General features: G+C 44.1%; 1 protein-coding gene across 1 annotated transcript in view; it reads left to right on the forward strand.

Moving 5' to 3' along the window:
• bsnb (bassoon (presynaptic cytomatrix protein) b) overlaps nucleotides 1–14,125 on the forward strand; it is a 57,009-nt gene extending 42,884 nt beyond the window's left edge. Inside the window, exons 6-15 of the mRNA XM_034139557.1 lie at nucleotides 5–6,370; nucleotides 7,774–9,862; nucleotides 10,230–10,966; nucleotides 11,105–11,299; nucleotides 11,426–11,534; nucleotides 11,625–11,768; nucleotides 11,977–12,032; nucleotides 12,266–12,370; nucleotides 12,841–13,019; nucleotides 14,062–14,125. Of these exons, the coding sequence (XP_033995448.1) occupies nucleotides 5–6,370; nucleotides 7,774–9,862; nucleotides 10,230–10,966; nucleotides 11,105–11,299; nucleotides 11,426–11,534; nucleotides 11,625–11,768; nucleotides 11,977–12,017 (9,681 nt within the window). The 3' untranslated portion in view covers nucleotides 12,018–12,032; nucleotides 12,266–12,370; nucleotides 12,841–13,019; nucleotides 14,062–14,125. The remainder of the gene's footprint in view (nucleotides 1–4; nucleotides 6,371–7,773; nucleotides 9,863–10,229; nucleotides 10,967–11,104; nucleotides 11,300–11,425; nucleotides 11,535–11,624; nucleotides 11,769–11,976; nucleotides 12,033–12,265; nucleotides 12,371–12,840; nucleotides 13,020–14,061) is intronic.
• The last annotated feature ends 5,231 nt before the right edge of the window (nucleotides 14,126–19,356 follow it).

The raw sequence follows: 19,356 nt of genomic DNA on the forward strand, positions 1-19,356 counted from the left end.
TCAGGATTACAACAAATCAAGTACACAGAGTCTAAGTGACACTGGATACTCCTCAGATGGGATCTATAGCTCTCATGGGGAGATTACAGGACAGATCGTGGAAGAAGGAATCAAGCTCAGTGGTTCTTCCATCCCCTCAGAAATCAAAAAGCTAGAGAGCTCCATGAAGCCTCTACTGGAGTCAAAGTCAGCATCGAACAGGCCACACTCGCTGTCTGTAGGACTCGGCCGGGACTACAATCCTGATGATGATGCAGCAAGGGATGAATCAGAGGATGACCTAAGTTGTAAGCTTCGTCATGATTATGTAGAAGACAGCAGCGAAAGTGGTCTCTCACCATTGCCAGTAAGACAGAAGAAGTCCCACAAAGAGTTAACAGATGAGGAGTTCATGAGGAGGCAAATTATGGAGATGAGTGCAGATGAAGAGGAGATGGAAGAACATGAGAACCAAAAGCCAAAAAGGGGACATAAAGCAAGTGGAGATTTAAGCAAAGAGAGACGACGACTCTCTCAACAATCTAATAGTTTTGAGGATGACACCAAGGCATCAGCGTCAAATGAAGAAGAAGATGTTGTAATGGCCGGAGGCCTGCGCCGTTTTAAGACCATTGAGCTAAATAACACCAACAGCTACAACCGAGACATGGAGCTCAGTACAGAGCATGACCTACGAGAACCAGAGCTAGAGATGGAGAGTCTGACAGGTTCTCCTGAGGAGCGGTCTAAGGGAGAATATTCATCGACCCTACCTGCAACCACTCCCAGCTACACCTCTGGAACTTCCCCTACATCTGTGTCCTCCATGGAGGATGACAGTGACAGCAGTCCTAGTCGTAGGGCAAGACTAGAGGAGGCAAAGCAGCAGAGGAAGGCTCGACATCGGTCACATGGGCCACTGCTGCCAACCATCGAGGACTCATCTGAAGAGGATGAGCTCAGAGAAGAGGAAGAACTACTAAGAGAACAGGAGCAGATGAGAGATCTAGAGCAACAGAGAATCCGAAGTACTGCTCGAAAAACCAAGAGGGATAAAGAGGAACTACGGGCACAGAGACGCAGGGAAAGATCCAAAACTCCCCCTAGTAATCTCTCACCTATTGAGGACGCATCACCAACAGAAGAACTGAGGCAGGCTGCAGAGATGGAAGAACTTCACAGATCATCATGTTCTGAATACTCGCCATCTATGGACTCAGAGGCAGAGGGCTATGAAATGATTGGTGGAAAGCTTTACAAATCAGGAAATGAATATAACCTTCCAACCTTCACATCACTTTACTCGCCTACAGAGAAGACATCAGCAACCTCACCATCTGATAAAACATTAAAAAGTGCAGAGGAGGTCTATGAGGAGATGATGAAGAAAGCACAGCTAATGCAGAGGCAAGGAAATACAGTTAATCAGCAGAAAGGGCCTTCTCAGCCTGACAGTAAACATAATCTTGAAGCAGGAACTGTATTAACCCCCGGGTCAAGCCCAACACAGGTTACTGCACCCATGTCCTTTTCCACAACAGGGAGTGATCCAAGAATTCCAGGAATTCATGCAGCACAGCATCTCTCCAAAGAAACACAAAATAGGATGATGACACAGAGTGCCAAAATTGAAGGTGTTGTTGGTGTTGCCACAACCAAAGCCCAAGTCAATCAGACTGCCACAGCTCGACAGGCAGGTAGCACAGGGCCTGCTAGCAACAGAGCAGGCCCCCAGAGGCCAACACAGGCATCACCTGACCCTGGAGCATCGTCCCTAACCTCCAAAGTCTTCTCCCTTTTCAAAGGTCCCAGCCCCCCGGTCTCCCCCAGTGCTTCTCCAGCACAAAGCCCAACACATACGCCATCAGTAAGACCCACTAGTAGTAGTGGCAGGCAGTTGCCATCTTTGCCTGGAGGTCGTACATCGGCTGCAGCAACCCATGGAGCACAGGCACCTCAAAGGGCAAATTCCCCTCGTCTTGCACGACAACAGTCCTCTCAAGATTCACCAGTGATGGTGATAACCCTAGGCTCTAATACAACTAGTCCTGCCAAGCCAATCACTGTCAATTCTTCCACTTCCCCTTTGTCATCTCCAACACAAATTAGTTGTAAAACCTTGTATAGCTCCCATCCCCCTTCAACAAGTTCCCCAACATCACCACAAATGCATCCATCAAAAAGGTCCCCTAAACATTCTTCACAGATGGCTCAAAATGTTGAAAAGGTTAATGTTGGTATGAGCACTGTAAATGCACACAGTCGTGGATCTATGGAGAACATATATCTAGGCCAAATCTCAAATATTCAAGGCTCTTCAATAATTGAGTCTCAGGGTCAAACTCATCAAAATATTAACGTGGTGGATCTGAGAGCCCCAATGAGGCCAGCTCCAATTATAATGACAGACAAAGGGATGGACCTAACATCCATTGCGTCTGATACAAGGAGATACTCTATAGGAGGAGAGCAGCCATCTGGTCGACACACAGCAGTGCAACCTCTTATTATGAACCTGAATGCACAAGAGCAACCACACATATCTGTATCAACACCGACTACAGTTAGCGTCACAGTTGCAAGTTCTATGTTCATGTCCCGACCTAAGCATCAAATTGTGTATGGAGATCCTTTGCAAAACCGTATGGATTTGGGCCAGGGTGTTGGATCGGCTGTGTGTTTAACCCAGAGCAAGCCACCAATTACTGACCCATCCATTCCCAAAATTGATGCATGCCTGGAAAACCTGGGTATACAACAGCAACAACTGCAGTTACAGCAGCAGAAGCTCCTGCAACAGCAACAGCTTCTTGAGCAGCAGCTCCAGCAGCACCACCAGCAATCTTCTTTTGCTCGTTACAATTTAGCTAATCAGGTCCAGCCACTGCTGATGAAAAAAGACCTTGTAGTAAGCCAGACAAGCAGTGCCCAGCCTGCAGTGACTGCTAGTACCATTCCTAGAGTATCCCCGCTGGCTCCACAGTCATTGTCTGGGGTTCTTGCTTCTAATGCTCCCCATGAAGTCTATAGTGGAGATGCCTTGGAGCTTAAAAACAAACCAACAATAATGAACTTGTCCACAGGTAAGCCCCATGTTTTGATGGTGCAACTTGAGGAAAGCAACACATCACAGGTGGGCACAGTGACTCAACTGGTAAAGAGAGAGGAACCTCCTCCCCCTCCTCAGGTTTTGGATCTCACTGGTCAGATTAAACCAGAAAACCAGGTGGCGTGTTGTGATGTTGTTTACAAATTGCCCTTCGCTGGTTCATGTTCAGGGTCATTCACTCAGAAGCCTACAAATGTATCCTCTGATAAAACCCCCACCAATGAAACCCCCCAAGCAAACCACCCTCCCTACCCACCGCAATACAATGTCAGCCAACAACAACGACAACAACCACCACCACAACAACAACAACAACAACAACAACAACAACAACAACAACAAAAGCCTCACGCCACACAAGCAGTGACAGAGGAACATAAGCCATATCAACCACCCAACCTTCAACCTTCAATGTCTGATACCAATCTGCCCTCCATGACTGAAGGTGGACACTATCAGAGTAATGTCCAGGGGGGTATGGCAGTAGATCTTAGCAGCATGAATCAAGGTTATGATGGTGGATACCTTGGAATTGGAGCACAGTATGGATCTTACACAGACTTGCGCCACCAAGGAGATGTTTCAGGCCCTTCATTACCCCTTCGCCGATATGGCTCCATGTCAAATATCAATTCCGACTATGCCTACAGTTCACGTGATCAATCAGGACCACCGGACTCAAATCTGGCCCAGTACAGTGCAACCACTGCCAGAGAAATCAGTCGCATGTGTGCAGCTCTTAACTCTGCCGACCAGTATGCAAGCCGGTATGGAAATAACCCTGAATTGTTGGCATATGGAGCTGGTGGGGGTGGACCTTTAGCTAGGCTAAATCTCCAGCAAAGCTTAGCTTCTATAAGAGCAAACCTTCTGTATGGCCAAGATGGAAGACCAACAGCAAATGGCCAAACATTAACAAATCTAATAAATGCTAGACAAGCAAGTATACGTGCTTTGTACCCTGCTGCTATGAGAGGAGGTGATGGCATGATATATTCCACCATTAACACTCCCATAGCCTCCACCCTGCCAATTACTACCCAGCCTTCTTCTGTCATGCGTCCTATGCCTAGAGGAGTTTGCAGACCATACCCAACCGGTGTGACTGCTGTACCATTGGCTAGCCTTACCAGGTTGCCTCAAGTGACTCCCAGAATGCCTCTGTCTACACAGGGAATGTATTCCTACCCTCCCCCAAATCAGTATCCTACTTCAGCTACACCATCAGGAAGTGTGCCTGATACAAACAGCTCACAGCAGGAAACTCCTGTGTACCTTGGAAAGCCTTTAACAACAGTCGCTGCACAAACAGCTGCAACCATTCCACCCACCCAAGCTGTGGCACACTTAGGAGCACAACATTTACCAGCATCTAGTATGCAGTCTATGGCAGATCAACAGACAGATCGGACTCGCTTTACCTCACAGAATGTTGCGTCCCTTTCTCAAGCTCAAGTCCAACTTCCATCTGTCCAGCCAGTGCAGGCTCAAATGCAGCTACACCACCTACCCACTCAAACCCACCTACCCACTCAAACTGAACCTCTATCTTTGACTCAAACTCAACCTCAAGGACAACCCATCAGTCAACCTCAACCACTGCCACAGGTTCAGCCAGAGACATCACATGGCGCTGCCCTGGCACTGAGTTCTAAACCTTCTCCCCCCACGGATGCTCAGTCAAGTAAGGAAAATGAAAGATTGAGCCAACAACAAGAGCATGCACTGCAGCTCGAGCGAGAGCGGGTTGAACTAGAGAAATTACGGCAGCTACGCCTTCACGAGGAGCTTGAAAGGGATCGCGTTGAGCTTCAGCGACACAGAGAAAAAGAACAACAAATTGTTCAGCGTGAGATTCAAGAACTGCAGACAATCAAACAGCAAGTACTACACCAACAGCAGGCAGAACGGGAAACACAACTAATCATGCAAAGAGAACAACTGGCCCAGCAGAGAATGCAGCTAGAACAAATTCAATCTCTGCAACATCAGCTCCAGCAGCAGTTGGAGGAGCAGAAAAGACAAAAGACAGCAGCAGCAGAGGCAGCAGCTGTGGCAGCAGCAGAGGTAGCCGCCGCATCAGCGGTGGTGGCCGCAGCAGCATCAACTGCTAAGGGTGCTATACAAGGGGTAGTTGTTGGAGGAGGGGCCCCTCAAGGTTTCATTATTTGTGACCAGAGTGGTAGGGTTATTCAACAAGATGCACAGAGTGTTCAATTTTGGCAGGATGGACAAGTGGTCCAAGCTGTGGTGGCTGCTCGACCTATTCAAAGTTCTGCCTCTGAGATGTCTTTGAGAAGCAGTGACAAACAAGCTGATTCCAAGCCAATGAAAAAGCAGAATTCCATGCCTCGGCTGAGAGATGGCTCAGAGGAGGACTCTGGGAAAAAGATTACAGACAGCTGTGTGCAAACAGATGATGAAGATGGAGAGGACCGATTCATGAACAGACGTAGGAGAACAAGGCGTATTGCAGACAGCAGTGTGCAGACTGACGAGGAGGACCAGGGAGAATGGGACCAGCAGCCAGTGAGGCGCAGGCGATCACGTGTATCCAAGCACTCAGAGTCTAGTGGTGAGGCTAAATCAGAAGCATCATCTAAAGTGGCTTCTGCAAGTATAGCTAGTCAGACCACAAATGATTCATCATGCCAAACAGAGCCTGACCAATTAGGAAGGAATTCGCCTGCAATCCACATAACAATGGCAGAGACCTCAAAGGTTGACCTATTACATTACATTGCGGCCCCTGAAAGGACCCACAAAGGAGAGAGTCTGGCTTGCCAGACAGAACCAGAGTCTCAGTCACAGGGTGTGGTTGCCCCTCAGTTGAGTGTCCCTACGACTATTAGTCCGTACTCCACAAGTCTGCACATAGTAGGTGCAAACACATCTGACCCTCCCTCTCCTAGGCTCCAAGGAGTTGCTAAATTCGAGAGGAGGAAACCAGACCCACTGGAAATTGGGTATCAACAAAACGATTCTCCATCTCGCCAGCCCCCGAAATCTCCCCAGGTGCTATACTCCCCTGTATCTCCATTGTCTCCTCATCGCATGCTGGAGACAACATTTGCCTCCCAGGAGAAACTAAACAAGGCCCATGTGACACCACAGCAGAAGGCCTTTACTGCTGAATCACCCCAGCGTCACCAAAGCCTACCGAGACCCATAAAGAGTGTTCAGCGCTCCATGTCGGATCCAAAGCCTCTCAGCCCAACATCAGAGGACCCTGCCAAGAACAGGTTCTCCCCATATCATCAGCAAGCTGTTTCCAACAGTCAGGTACGAAACCATCACTTTTTCTTTGAATATAATTCATTGTACTCCTTATCTACATTCCTAAAGGCTTACTAAATTAGTTAAAGGTAGTGCTTGCTAAAAATGAGATGTGTGTGGACATAGATGATCACACAGGATCTGGCATCAAGAAGGTGACAGAATGTTCTCATGAGAGCAGCTGGCCGTGGCAGAAAAGCTCTTCCTATCTTCCCTTTCTGCTGTATATCCACCCTTATTTCCCCCCATTCTACTATTTTAGTCTATTTTCTCTCTCTTTCTCTTTTCTCTCTTTCTCTCAGTCTTATTCCTCTCGCTCTCTTTCTGCCTCTCTCTCTCACACACACACTCTCTTTCCATCATGTCTTCTATATCTGGCAAACCCTTAAGAGTTGCCAGGGGGACATACATTGTGGAGGAATCCTGGTGCTGCTTTGCTGTCTTCCTGATTGTTAGCAGCTGGTCAAAGGAAATTGACATTGCTCTGCACTTACACCAAAGCTAGTCAGAGAAGCCAACATAGAAATCAGATTTCAGGCATTTTACACAGTTTCACTGTGTCTAATCTTTAGTGTTATTTTTCACAAACGGTACTCTTGTGGATAAATCACCATGGATCTACCCAACACAACTATTTTGTAAGTATTAGACTTGCACAGATGTGTATTAAATTGTAGTTTATACTGTATGTTTGACTGTTCTTACACGCATGCCACACTTAAATATTTGGAGCAATGTGAAAAAGACCAGATACTGTTGTTATTTGATCAAAAGAGGATTTTTTTTGCGAATTACATTAGAATGAAATCCATCGAATCAAATGCAATGGCTTCATTATACCTTATTGTCTCATGCCATTATGTTGACATAGCTTTTATTTGTTTTTTTGTTTCATTTTGATTAAGAATCATTCTTATATTCACGAATTCTACATAAATATCTTATTTATGTAGAATTCATCAGAAGTAACATGCTTAAATTATCCCCCAAATTATTATATAATGTAATTATAATAATAATAATAATAATAATAATAATAATAATAATAATAATAATAATAATAATAATAATAATAATGTAGATGCTTTCTTGACGACATTGACCTCTTCCAAAAAACATTTTACTTAAAAATGTTAATTAGGAATAATATTACAATGTCACTTTGGCTTTATTTGTAACAACATTTTAATCAATTTTTCATCAAATTATGTGAGTTGAATTACTGGAGGAGCTAAGATTGATGAATTAATCGAGTGATCTGACCAAATATAAGGTTGGATAGCTCTTCTTAAGGAATAGGAAATGTGCAGACCCTTTCTGAGTACCCAGTGTACAGTAATTAGTCTAATTTACATAAACACATTCTGTTTATAGCTCAGTGTTTGCTGATGTGTCTCTGCTTCTCCAAGCAGATGGCCTCCCTGCAGCAGCAGCAGAACTCTCTGATGAGGAAAATAAAGAGGACTCTCCCCAGCCCCCCTCCAGAGGAGTCTCCGCTCCCCATTGTTACTCCAGCACAAATGTACAACTCCCCTGGCATGCCCCAGAGGGTCCTACCGAGACCTGCCCAGGGAGTCACCAAGGCTGGCCTGCTGAGTGAACTGAAAGCTGTGGAACAAGAGTCATCAAAGCTTCGTAAGCAGCAGGCTGAACTGGAGGAAGAAGAGAAAGAGATTGACGCCAAGCTACGTTACTTGGAACTAGGGATCCACCAGCGTAAGGAGACCATGGTGAAGGACAGGGAGAGGAGGGAGCTGGCTTACTTGAGGTGTATGGGTGATGCGCGGGACTACATGTCGGACAGTGAGCTCAATAACCTGAGGATGGTAGCTGCAACAGGAACCTTTGATGGTAATGGTCTGTTGACAAGGCCCAGCACTGCACCATTGAGCCAGTTTACCAATGACCTCAATCCAACCGCCCAGTATCCCTCAACCTCCTCTTATCCATACCCTCAAAGTCAACCATCAACACAGCAGCCAAGCTCTGCTTACCAACAGATAGGTTTCCAGCCTCCTCAGTACCCTTCATCCTCTGCACCTCAGCCAGGAACGTTCCAGCCCCATCCCCCACCAGGCCCAGGCTACCAGAACCAGGGAACCTACTCCAATCGCATGTATGCTCAGACCTCCTACCAGGCAGACCTTGGCATGCAGCAGCATGGTCACCAGGGCTTCCACCCTCCCGGTCAGCCTATGCCCAGCCAGAGCCTTCCTTACCCCAGCCATAGTTCCTACCAACCCGTACTCTCCTACCAGCCTCAGGCAGATATCCTTACAGTCCATCAAAGACCTCGGCAAACCTCTTTGGCTGACCTTGAGCAAAAACTTCCGACCAACTATGAAGTCATCAGCAACCCATCAGTGTCAGTGGCCACGTCAGCTCCAGATACTAACTATGGCTCAGTCTACAGCAATGCATATGGACAGTACCGCCCCCCGGAGCCTGGGCTGACGCACTCTGTGGACAGCCCCACCTCTGCTTATGCTTCAGATGGAGTCTACACCTCTAACCTGGAGCAGAACATTCCAAGGAACTATGTTATGATCGATGACATCAGTGAGTTGACAAAAGACGGCACTGGCCAACCTACTGATGCTCTAGGCCATCATGCCGGTGTGCGGTATCGCAGTGAGAATGGCCCTGCACGTGGGAGTGCCTATGGTAGACCAGAGGATGAGCCTGTGGAAGCTTATGGTAGGCCTACAGGAACAGCAGGGTACCAGAGTACAGTGGACAGTCGCACAAGCACCACAGTAAGTGGCGGCTCTTCCAATTACTATGATGATTATAAACACCCATCACGGAGCAGCTCCAGTAGCCACAAAGTCACACCCAAGAATCTCGCCCCTGCAGTTGTCTCTTCTAAACGTAGTAAACACAGGAAGCAGGGAATGGAGCAGAAGATTTCAAAATTCTCCCCTATTGAAGAAGCAAGGGATGTGGAATCAGACCTTGCCTCTTACACAATGACAACGTCAACAGGAGGCAGCTGTACGGTTGTGTCCAGATCCAAGAAGCCTCAGGACGATGTCACCTACGGGATGAAGAAGAATGCATACGACCAGCAGAAATATTACGGCACCAGTCGTGAGGGTCTTGAGGAGGAGGACCGCATGTACAGCTCTGGTAGGTCCAGGTCTACTGGATATGGCATGGATAAGATTTCCTCCAGAGATGCCACTGGCCACAGAAGTAAATCCTACGAGAGGGATGCCATGGAGCGGTCTCAGCGAACCAGCCGAAGCGGAAGGCCTCCCATGCGCAGCCAGAATTCAGAAGAGGAGAGTCCACTTAGTCCTGTTGGACAGCCTGTGGGCATTGGAAGAGGCACTGACGTCCCTGAAGCCCATGATGTGAGGAACCAGTATGGCTCCAGCCATTCCCTTCCAGATGTGCAGGACCATCATAAGAAGGACCTGCCTAGGAGTCATGTCTATAAACCAGATGACCCTTACCTCGTAGATGACATGCACTGTGCTGTTTCTGACAGTGAAGGTAACTGGTGCTGAATTTTTGAGCTGTCCACCTTTAACGTGTGCTGCAAAGGAACTGCATGCCAAGTGTGGATTTATAAGAAGAGTGACTTTGTTTGTCTTGTCATTTTTTTACGGAATGTTCCCTTTGATGAATTAAGCCAAAAATGCCTGTTTTCTGTTTCTGTTTTGCACACATCATTTTTGTCAAGTTTGACGTGTTTTTTTTTATTTTTGTATTTCTTCTGTTTGAAAACTGTGCATGGCTCTGGGATATTGAGCATGTTTTCCCAGTTATATTTGCATGGCTTCATCTGCATGACATCCCTCTCAAAACCCCTCTCAACTGTGAAACAATTGACTGATTATGTTTGTTTTGGTTTTAAAAGCCTATCATTTGGGCCAAGAGGAGACTGATTGGTTTGAGAAGCCACGGGAGGCCCGTTCTGATCGCTCAAGACATCATGGAGGTGGAAGTCACTCATCCACAGGCAGGCGTGGTAAACACACCTATCATGATTATGATGAACCTCCAGAGGAATACTGTCCCCAGGATGAGTACAACCAACAACGCCACCCCTCTTCCACAACACCACGAGATCACCGCCAACACGGCGGCAGTTCCGGCAGACACAGTTCTTCTCGCCACTCCTCAGAGGATCCCCGGTCGTCCCGTTCTTCCAGGGCCAACCCCAAAGACCCATCCATCCGCCCCGATGGCAGAGGCTCTTCGTCTGCACAAAGAAGGAGTGGTCCAGACTCCCGTTCTGCCCAGGGAAGCCCACGAAACTCAGGCGACTTTTCACGTGACCCAGCCTCCAGTCATCACCATGGCACTGGGGGAAGGAGTCAGAGACCCCCAGGAGACCGCACATCCTCCAGAAGGCAGGAGCCTTCTGCAGCAGGGCCTAAAACACAGCAGCAGCAGCAGCAGCAGCCGCAGCAGCAGCCGCAGCAGCAGCCGCAGCAGCAGCCGCAGCAGCAGCCGCAGCAGCAGCAGCAGCAGCAGCCGCAGCAGCAGCAGCCGCAGCAGCCCTCTCAGGGCCATGCTGGGCAGCAACGACCAGGTGGTCAAGGCCAGCCTGGGAGACATCCAGGCTCCGAACCTCTCGAAGGAAACCAGCAGGCCCAGCCGCAGCATCAGCAGAGTGCTCAACAACAGCAGCAGCAGCAGCAGCAGCAGCAACAGCAGCAGCAGCAGCAACAGCAGCAGCAGCAACAGCAGCAGCAGCAACAGCAGCAGCAGCAGCAACAGCAGCAGCAGCAACAGCAGCAGCAGCAACAGCAGCAGCAGCAGCAACAACCCCTGCAGCACAGCCAGACCCCTCAGAGCAGCCAGCCTACAACAGTAACCACAGGTGCTGGACCGGCACAGCAGCAGCCCAAACCCGGCCAAGCCCCACCGCAGGGACGACAGCCAGGAATAGGGTCTGCAGCAGGGCAGCCGGCCACCACAGCGGTGAGTTGACCGTAGCCTTGTTTGCTCTGTATGCATTGAAATACTTTTTTAAGGATGTAGGGATATGCTATAATACCAAATTCAACTTTGCCCATAACTCCATATTTGTCTCTATTCTGTTCACAGGCAAAGATTGATGCCACACCTGCAGCAGCAGCCACAGGAATTAAACCTACAACAGGAGGCCCACCACCTCAGCCTACCAAAATTGCTACACCTCCTCTTACAGGCATTGGTTAGTCTAAGATCCACTATGACTATAAACCTAACAAGGACCAAAGGCAAATGACGACTTATCTGATGCTTTATTCCTTGTTGTTTGTAGGCTCCAAAGCCCCTGTTGGAATTGGAAGCAAACCCGTAGTCATAGGCAACGCTGCAGCAGGACCGGCTCCTGCTGAAGGGGACAACGTTCTTACTAAAATCCTGCAAGGAGGGGCAGCAGAGCAGGCTGGAAAACTGGGAGATGGTACAGTCATCAATAAATAAATATTTAAGAAACTGAAGTACATGTATTTCTTTGGGTCCAGCTTATGTTAATGTTAATGTTTTTGCAGTTGTTTTAAATAAGTTCATTAATAGAGTAACAGTTAGAATACCAGAATTCCTTGATTGATATATCACTGTTTGGGTCAGATTGTCTTCTGACATGTGCTTCCTCTTTGTCATTGTTGTAGCTTTGTCTGGCTTTGGGAAAAAGTTCACTTCGTTGTGGTGAACTTAGGAGAGGAGGGTAAGTGAACTGAACTTTCTTGTGTTACATGCATCAGCATCTCAAACTCTTTAAGTTTTTTAAACCTTCAATCTAGCAGCATGGATTGATTTCAAGATAGTTAGCAGCCTTCCTATTATCAACAGACATTTTTTAAATGCTTCCTTGCAATACATTTGGATGTTTGGGAAAATGTATGTGTTTATTGATTCACTTGTTTATTTTGAATTAACTGTGTTTTTTTCAAGTTGCAGAGTTACGATGAGATGGATTGGTAACTTTGTACTTGAAAACCTATGAAACTGCATTAAATACATTTCACCATACAGAGGCAACAGAGAAAGAGACATCCAGCATCAGTGAGTAACTCATTAACTGTTTATCCTAGTGAAATTGTACCCTTTCTTTTTAACTATGTTTTTATGATAAATATAGTGTCACATGCTTCCCTAAACAAGTGTCATTGTACAAAACTAGTTAAAAATGCAATGATGTGTTTATTCACTTGTATGACACTTTTATTGTGTAAAACAAAAGCAGTAATGCGGGAACTGGGTAAACTGTTGATCACTGCTGATATTTTGCGTTTTACCCCATTAGTTTTCGAGTCATTTATTACAGAGTGACTCCAAACTGCGAAAAAACACAGATTACTGTCACACTTTGATTTATTGATTAAGTGTTTAATCAGCTAGATCTTTACATAGATTAACATAGTGTATAATTGCATAATGAGAAGACTCAAACAAAGTGATGACTGATTAAATTCTGTAAGTGTATATTCTGACTGATCCGCTGTACCTTTCCCTTACCCCAAATGACTGAACAGAGCTGGAATCAAAAGATGCCTTGTCAGCACTGAATTCCCCAGACATGGGCACACGATTGAAGTGAATTAAATAAGGGTGATCGCTTTGTCAGCACGGTGTTTCAAGACATGAGCAGAGGGCTGAAGAGGGCTGAAAGAACGATGATTGAGGAGACGTCTGATGCCTCATTGGACCAATGGTAACTAAAAGCTGTTCACATTCATCTGTGTGTGTTTGTGTGTGTGTGTGCTTATGTATCTGTGTTTGTCTTGCTGAATTATGGGTTGATTGAATTTGGTTGTGCTATTGTTTTTTTCTTTTGTTTGTTTCAGCGTTTTCTATTATTGGTTCACCCTGTGTCAGGTCAGGTTACTAAAGTAACAGTCCACTTTAACTTTCTGGTACAGAGGTCAGAGGCCAAAGCCAAGAAAAAGAGAGGTCGGCACTAGTATGGTTTACCTTCTGACTCCACACACACCTAATAATCTGGGCCAAGCACACTAGGCTATAATTAGCCTGAGAAGAGGCTAACTGTGGCTTTGCTTTAATGTCACACACGCAAAGACTCACAGGGACAAGAACACATGCAGACACACAGAATGACACACACACTGACTCATGGTAAGCATCACTCATTAGATGGTAGAATAAACTTACGGACTAATTCTGCTCAATGAAGCAGAACTACAGCAGCAAAATAAAACAGTTTTCCATGCACTTTATTTAGTGCCTGTCCAAGCACGCAATGTGACTGGCACTGGATGAAGGTTTTGCTCATTCTTGTGAAGGTCTATCAATCAGCTGCTATGTCGACACTCAGTAGCTGTATCAATTCATCTGTTTTTGCCCAGTCTCAGGATTTAGTAGGGTAGTGTGGAGATAAACCCGACTCAGTGCTTCTTTGAGCAGGAGGCCAGCCTGCTCAGCCCTGTGGATTACTGCCAATACCAGCCAGGCTGTGATTGGCTGGAATGTCACAGGAAGTAATCGAGAGTAGGCCTGCAGAGCTGTAACCTAAACATTACAGAAGGTTGTGGTCTATGAAAGTTGTGTTACACTGTGTAGTGAGCAAGTCCAATATATTTTTAATATATTAATATATATATTTATATTTCTTTGATTTATATTGGTTGAGTCTACTTTGCAGCATGATTGTGTGTGTCCATCAGGTCTGAAGAATGTTGTATTGTGAAATTAATTAATGTTTGCTAACCTTTGCATATTCACTGTTTTTATTTCAGGACGACGAGAACAGTCAATAATGAGGATATGGAGAAGAGAGGGGGAAGGGGGACTCGTGGTCTGCTTCCCCCTCTCTTCTCTTAGAGAAAGTCTCCTGGGATTTCTGTGACAGTGAAAGGCCCGTTAACTGAGGCCCCTGGATATCATGGGAGAGATTCAGCGTATTTGGTCGTGCATGGCTCTAAAAAAAACGTTCAATAAAGGAAGCCCCACAGCGCCCTCCACAGGAATGTTGATGGAACACCACTCATGTCTGAGGAGTACACATCTGGCAAGGATATATGATTTTTTTATTGACTTCTTCACAGCCTCTTCATGCAAAACAAAGTGAAAAAAACTAAGACACATTTTCATAGGTTTTCCTCGTATCAAAGATACCGATCTTAACCCACAACAATGACACCACATACCTGGAGTAGACAAGGTGTATCACGGCAATGACAACCAACTTAATGACTCCACTACAATTCTTGAACGCTTGGTTTCTCGGATCTCTGCAGTACATTCCAGTATAGGGAATTTGACCCTTTCTTTGAATGTGTTTTTATTTCTCCTCCTCTTGTTTTGATGTCTACAGAATGCATTGTGTAAATGTGGACATGAGAATGCACGCACAAAGATTTGAAAAAAGAAAAAAAGAAGTCCATATCAATACGTTTTCAACACCTGAGAGATGCCACTAGTCATCAGCTGTAGGTTTTTAGGGAAGGAAGTACTACCAGTGTGCCCACAAGTGTGAGATTCACACAGATGAGTGGACCAAACGAGAGAGTGGCCACGGCTTTTAATTAGCCATCGCAAAGCCATCTTTATAGTCAGCACCAGAGCCAACTATAATTATCCGGGGCTGACTATGAAAAGGATAAAGCCCCAGATGGGACTTTATCTTTTTTATTGATTTGTCTCATCTTTTAGTTTCTTTTCATTTTTGCCTGATATTCACTGAATGGAAGAGCCTTATTCAGTACATGTTTTTACTTGTATACCTCATATGTTTTAAAATGTCCATGTCATCATGCATTTCTTTTTACACAACTGTATACTATTGTATGTACATAAAACAAATAAGAGTTCTAATTATGTAATTTTTTTGTGTATTTATGGAATCACTCTCCAGTGAGTTTTTTGTTCTGTGTTTTTCTTTGGTAAAACTTTATATTTTTCACTTTTTGTTGGTTTTAAGCTGTTTTCTTGCATCAAATAATTTGCTTGTTGATTTTAAAAGCAATAGCATGCAGAAAATGGTATATAGCACAATTGTGTAAATGTTGTTTGAATTAGTGATGGGAAATATCAAACACTTCTGTCGATAAATAGCCGTAATACAATTTGTCAAAGGGTTTACAACCACAGTACCATGTCCACAGGTGCATGTTATGTGCATACGCATACGAGCATGCAGGCAGGTACGAACACACTCACACAGACACTCTCTCTCTATCTCTTGCAAACACATATGCACAGACACTTTGCACATCACACACTTTGCACCATAGTTACACTTAAGAGCCAAGGTTAATTGTGTTCTCCACCAAATAGACCTGCTAATATCCTGCTTAATAATGAGGTTACCAATTCACCAACAAGGTGATCTCACTAACTAGCTGGGCCCACTGCCTCTATTTCTGCAAACAAACACACACACACACACACACACACACACACACACACACACACACACACACACACACACACACACACACACACACACACACACACACACACACACACACACACACACGCATACAGATAATAGAGAGGACGAAAGCAATTATCAATTCAAATGTTCTATGCAATGACTCATTTTGAACCTGGAAGTGATTCTGCCTAAAGCAGTTTATTATCATCACTCTATTCACAAGAAAACAACAAAAGTATGAACTAAAATAGTAAAAAAAAAAGAAAAAATGGTCATGAAAATGTTTTTACTTAGCAACTTGTCTGTATGAATTTGAATATTGAACTAGAATTGTTTTTATTTTCGTGGCATGTTTTGACCCCTCATTCCCCACACAGGGGACTTGTTGCCAAAGGGTAAACTGTGTAGACTGTCGGTTTTGAATGTCCACCATCATGTTGCTTTGAAGCATGGGTTTGCTTGGCTTTGTCTGGCTGTTTGTAAGCCCTCATTCAGTTTTTGTGCGTTTTGGCTGACATGGGCTCCTCAGTGTTTGGCTTGCAGTGACTGTCTGTGCTGCTATAAACCTGTGATACAGATGGCCAGCACTTCTCATTAATAATTGTCAATGTACATATTGGGTGTCAGTATAATCTGTGGGGTGAATGGAATGCTTCTAATGGATATTTCATTGTTGATTAAATCACTCAGCAGCCAAGCCATTGGAAAGGTGCATGGTTAGATCTTATATTCTTGGAAGTGTACCTGAATTAAAAAAAGGTAAGGCATGATTACACCAAGGTTTGCCTAACGAACCTTGACTTTCACAGGCCAACGTAGAGAATATTGATGAGTAAAATGTTCAGCCAGTCACTCACCAATCAGGGCATGTCATTTTGAAAGCACAAGCCTGACTGGAAGCACTAGTTGCTCAATGAAATGCAGAAATATGGAGGTTACATAACAGTGCCTCCAACTGAACAGTGTAAGATCTAAATCAAAGCAAGAGGTGGAAATGCTATCTGGCAGATATTAGGTGCACGAGACAAAACAGCCTTTAGTGCAGCCGTCTGATTGACTGACACACATTCTTACTGTAAATACAAAATCATTCTTCTGTACAGCTTTTGAGTTCTGAGTACGGCTGTCATGTGCATCCCCATGCCGTATTTGCTGCCAACTTTTGTGTATAAAAAGAATATTTATTACCACAATAATGAGGATGATGATGAAACTAATGATAATAATGATTATTATTGCATAAGCATAGTGTATGTGGCTGACTTGTATTGACTGTTTACAACAGTGGAACAAAACGTGTGTTCAGAAACATATTCAGTCTGTGTATAGTTTCTATACATATTGTGTTTGTAGAACAAGAAAAAGGACCCTCCTCAGCATTTGCAGAGCAGAATGCCTTTGAAAGGCATCAGGAGGTCTTCGATTAAATGGATATGATCTGCAAGGTGATGAGGGTAAAGGGATGCAGTGAAAAAAAATGAAACAAAAAATCTGGAAAATGTCATTCACTGTTGTAAGTGCAATGGGCAAAATGTCAGTCGTGTATCCATTGTGAAACCTTGTGTTCTATTCAGTGTATTCCTGTAAACAGATAGAGTAAATTTTGGTGCATCATGTCAAGTAATGTGATTAATGAAAAATATTGACCCTGCAATTTCCAAACAGAGAGAAGAATAAAAAGAAAAGGAATATATTGTGGTTATTGTCTTCAGTCTGTGTGTGTGTGTGTGTGTGTGTGTGTGTGTGTGTGTGTGTGTGTGTGTGTGTGTGTGTGTGTGTGTGTGTGTGTGTGTGTGTGTGTGTGTGTGTGTGTGTGTGTGTGTGTGTGTGTGTGTGATTGAGGTGTTAGTGTGTCAGATTTGTGACTGAGTCTGCATGTTTGTATCAGGAAGAGAGAGATAATTGGAATATTCATCCATCCATCCATCTTTCGTGTCTTCAGTCATGTTTGAATGTAGCCTATGGTAAATGCAAACAGTGCAAAAGTATGTATTCTTTAAAAAAACAATATCACCGTTTTTTTTTTTAAGGATTGAAATGTATACCGAGAAAACAGAGGTATCCATGAATTTTCACCCTTGACAAAACGTACATTATCCACAATGCAACTCGATCATAGACCCTTCAGTTGGGGACATGTTGTGTTGTGCTATAGCGGCTTATGTAGTATTGAGCAGTTAGCCACAAACGGACATGGTAAGCTACAGATTCCCAAATGTATTTTATTTTCAGACTTGTTTTATTTTCAGACCTGTAATCCTAAGAACCAACCAATGCTGACTCAAGTGACATATTTTGAAGTCATTTATCAGATGTCAAGCATCTTCCTCTAGAGTCACAAAAGGCTCTGTACAACTTTGTTTCTTTTTTAATATGGCAGTTGTACTCTCAAAGATCAGTTAACACAACCCATTCTGCAGCCTTCATATCCCTCAGAGCAAAGCATAACAGTAATGGTTACATCTGCAGATCTTTGCTGCCCTCATCTGGTTAGATACATAAGTGGAAGCAGGATACATACATTTACCTCTAAAAGATATGTTCTATTTAAAAAAATTAAAATGTTCCTACTTTGAAAAAGCAAGTAGTGTTAACTGTCAAATGTAATATATTACTGTACAAAGTACTAATGGTATTCAAGAGTGGAAACAAGGAAAGACTAGAAATTGTACCTTTTGCAGCTGAAGTCACGTTGGTAGGCAGACTCTTGAATTCATTATGAACCAAGTTAAAGTCTTGAGTTGGGGTTGGTGTCTGGAAAGGGTTTGGAAATATTATCAATGCATTTAGGCTGTCATTTGGCTTCACAAATCAATAATATACTGTATGTATGAACATATCTCAAAATAGCGAAGTGTAAAAATCCCTAATAAAACCAATATAAATGTTAATGTAAATGCTATATCCTTGATGTTAATCCTGCATCTAAAAGGTCAATCATATGGTCATCATTTTCAAAGACTACACTAAGATGTGAAAAGATTGACCTGAACTTTCACCTAATTCTGCGGCTAAAACAAGGTCAATGGTTTCTTTAATGAAGTCAGTCTCTGTACTATGACCTAATTGAAAGCTTGACAGATCTCCAAGCCTTAAAATATGAGCAGAATCTCGGGAAGAAATATCCGATGGTATTTCAAAGATTTAGACTCTTCTTTTCTTACTTGTGAAGTTGAACTGCGAGAAACAAAATGGAAAGTGCCAGTTTCAAGAGAGCTATTGACCCTGCTGTACCATACAATAACCAATCGCACAAAAGCAATTTTAAAAGAAAGCGAGTGAGGACTTCATACAAGATATATTTTGTGTTGAAGATGATCGCAACATAGGTCAACAAAGGTTAAAACACCACTAAAGCTTCTGTATTAACTGACCCATAAATGAAAGTGTTGTGAAGCCTTAAGTGCTCAATCTTTGATCTACAGTAACAAGGATTTATTGCTCGGCCTGACCGCCAACTCTACAGCACTGGTGTCTAACTTGTTTCCCCCTTCAGGTCTATAGTGAAGCGTATTTCACATCATGATATATAAATGTGCTGATCAACCCTCCGCAAAGACTGTTGGAGGTCACTCACTCTTTGTTACTTAATAGACATTTCTCTGTTTCAGTTTTTTTCTTTTTAAACAACAGTCTTTTAACTGAGCCATCTATG

Source organism: Trematomus bernacchii, unplaced genomic scaffold (assembly GCF_902827165.1).
Source record: "Trematomus bernacchii unplaced genomic scaffold, fTreBer1.1, whole genome shotgun sequence".
Lineage (NCBI taxonomy): Eukaryota > Metazoa > Chordata > Actinopteri > Perciformes > Nototheniidae > Trematomus > Trematomus bernacchii.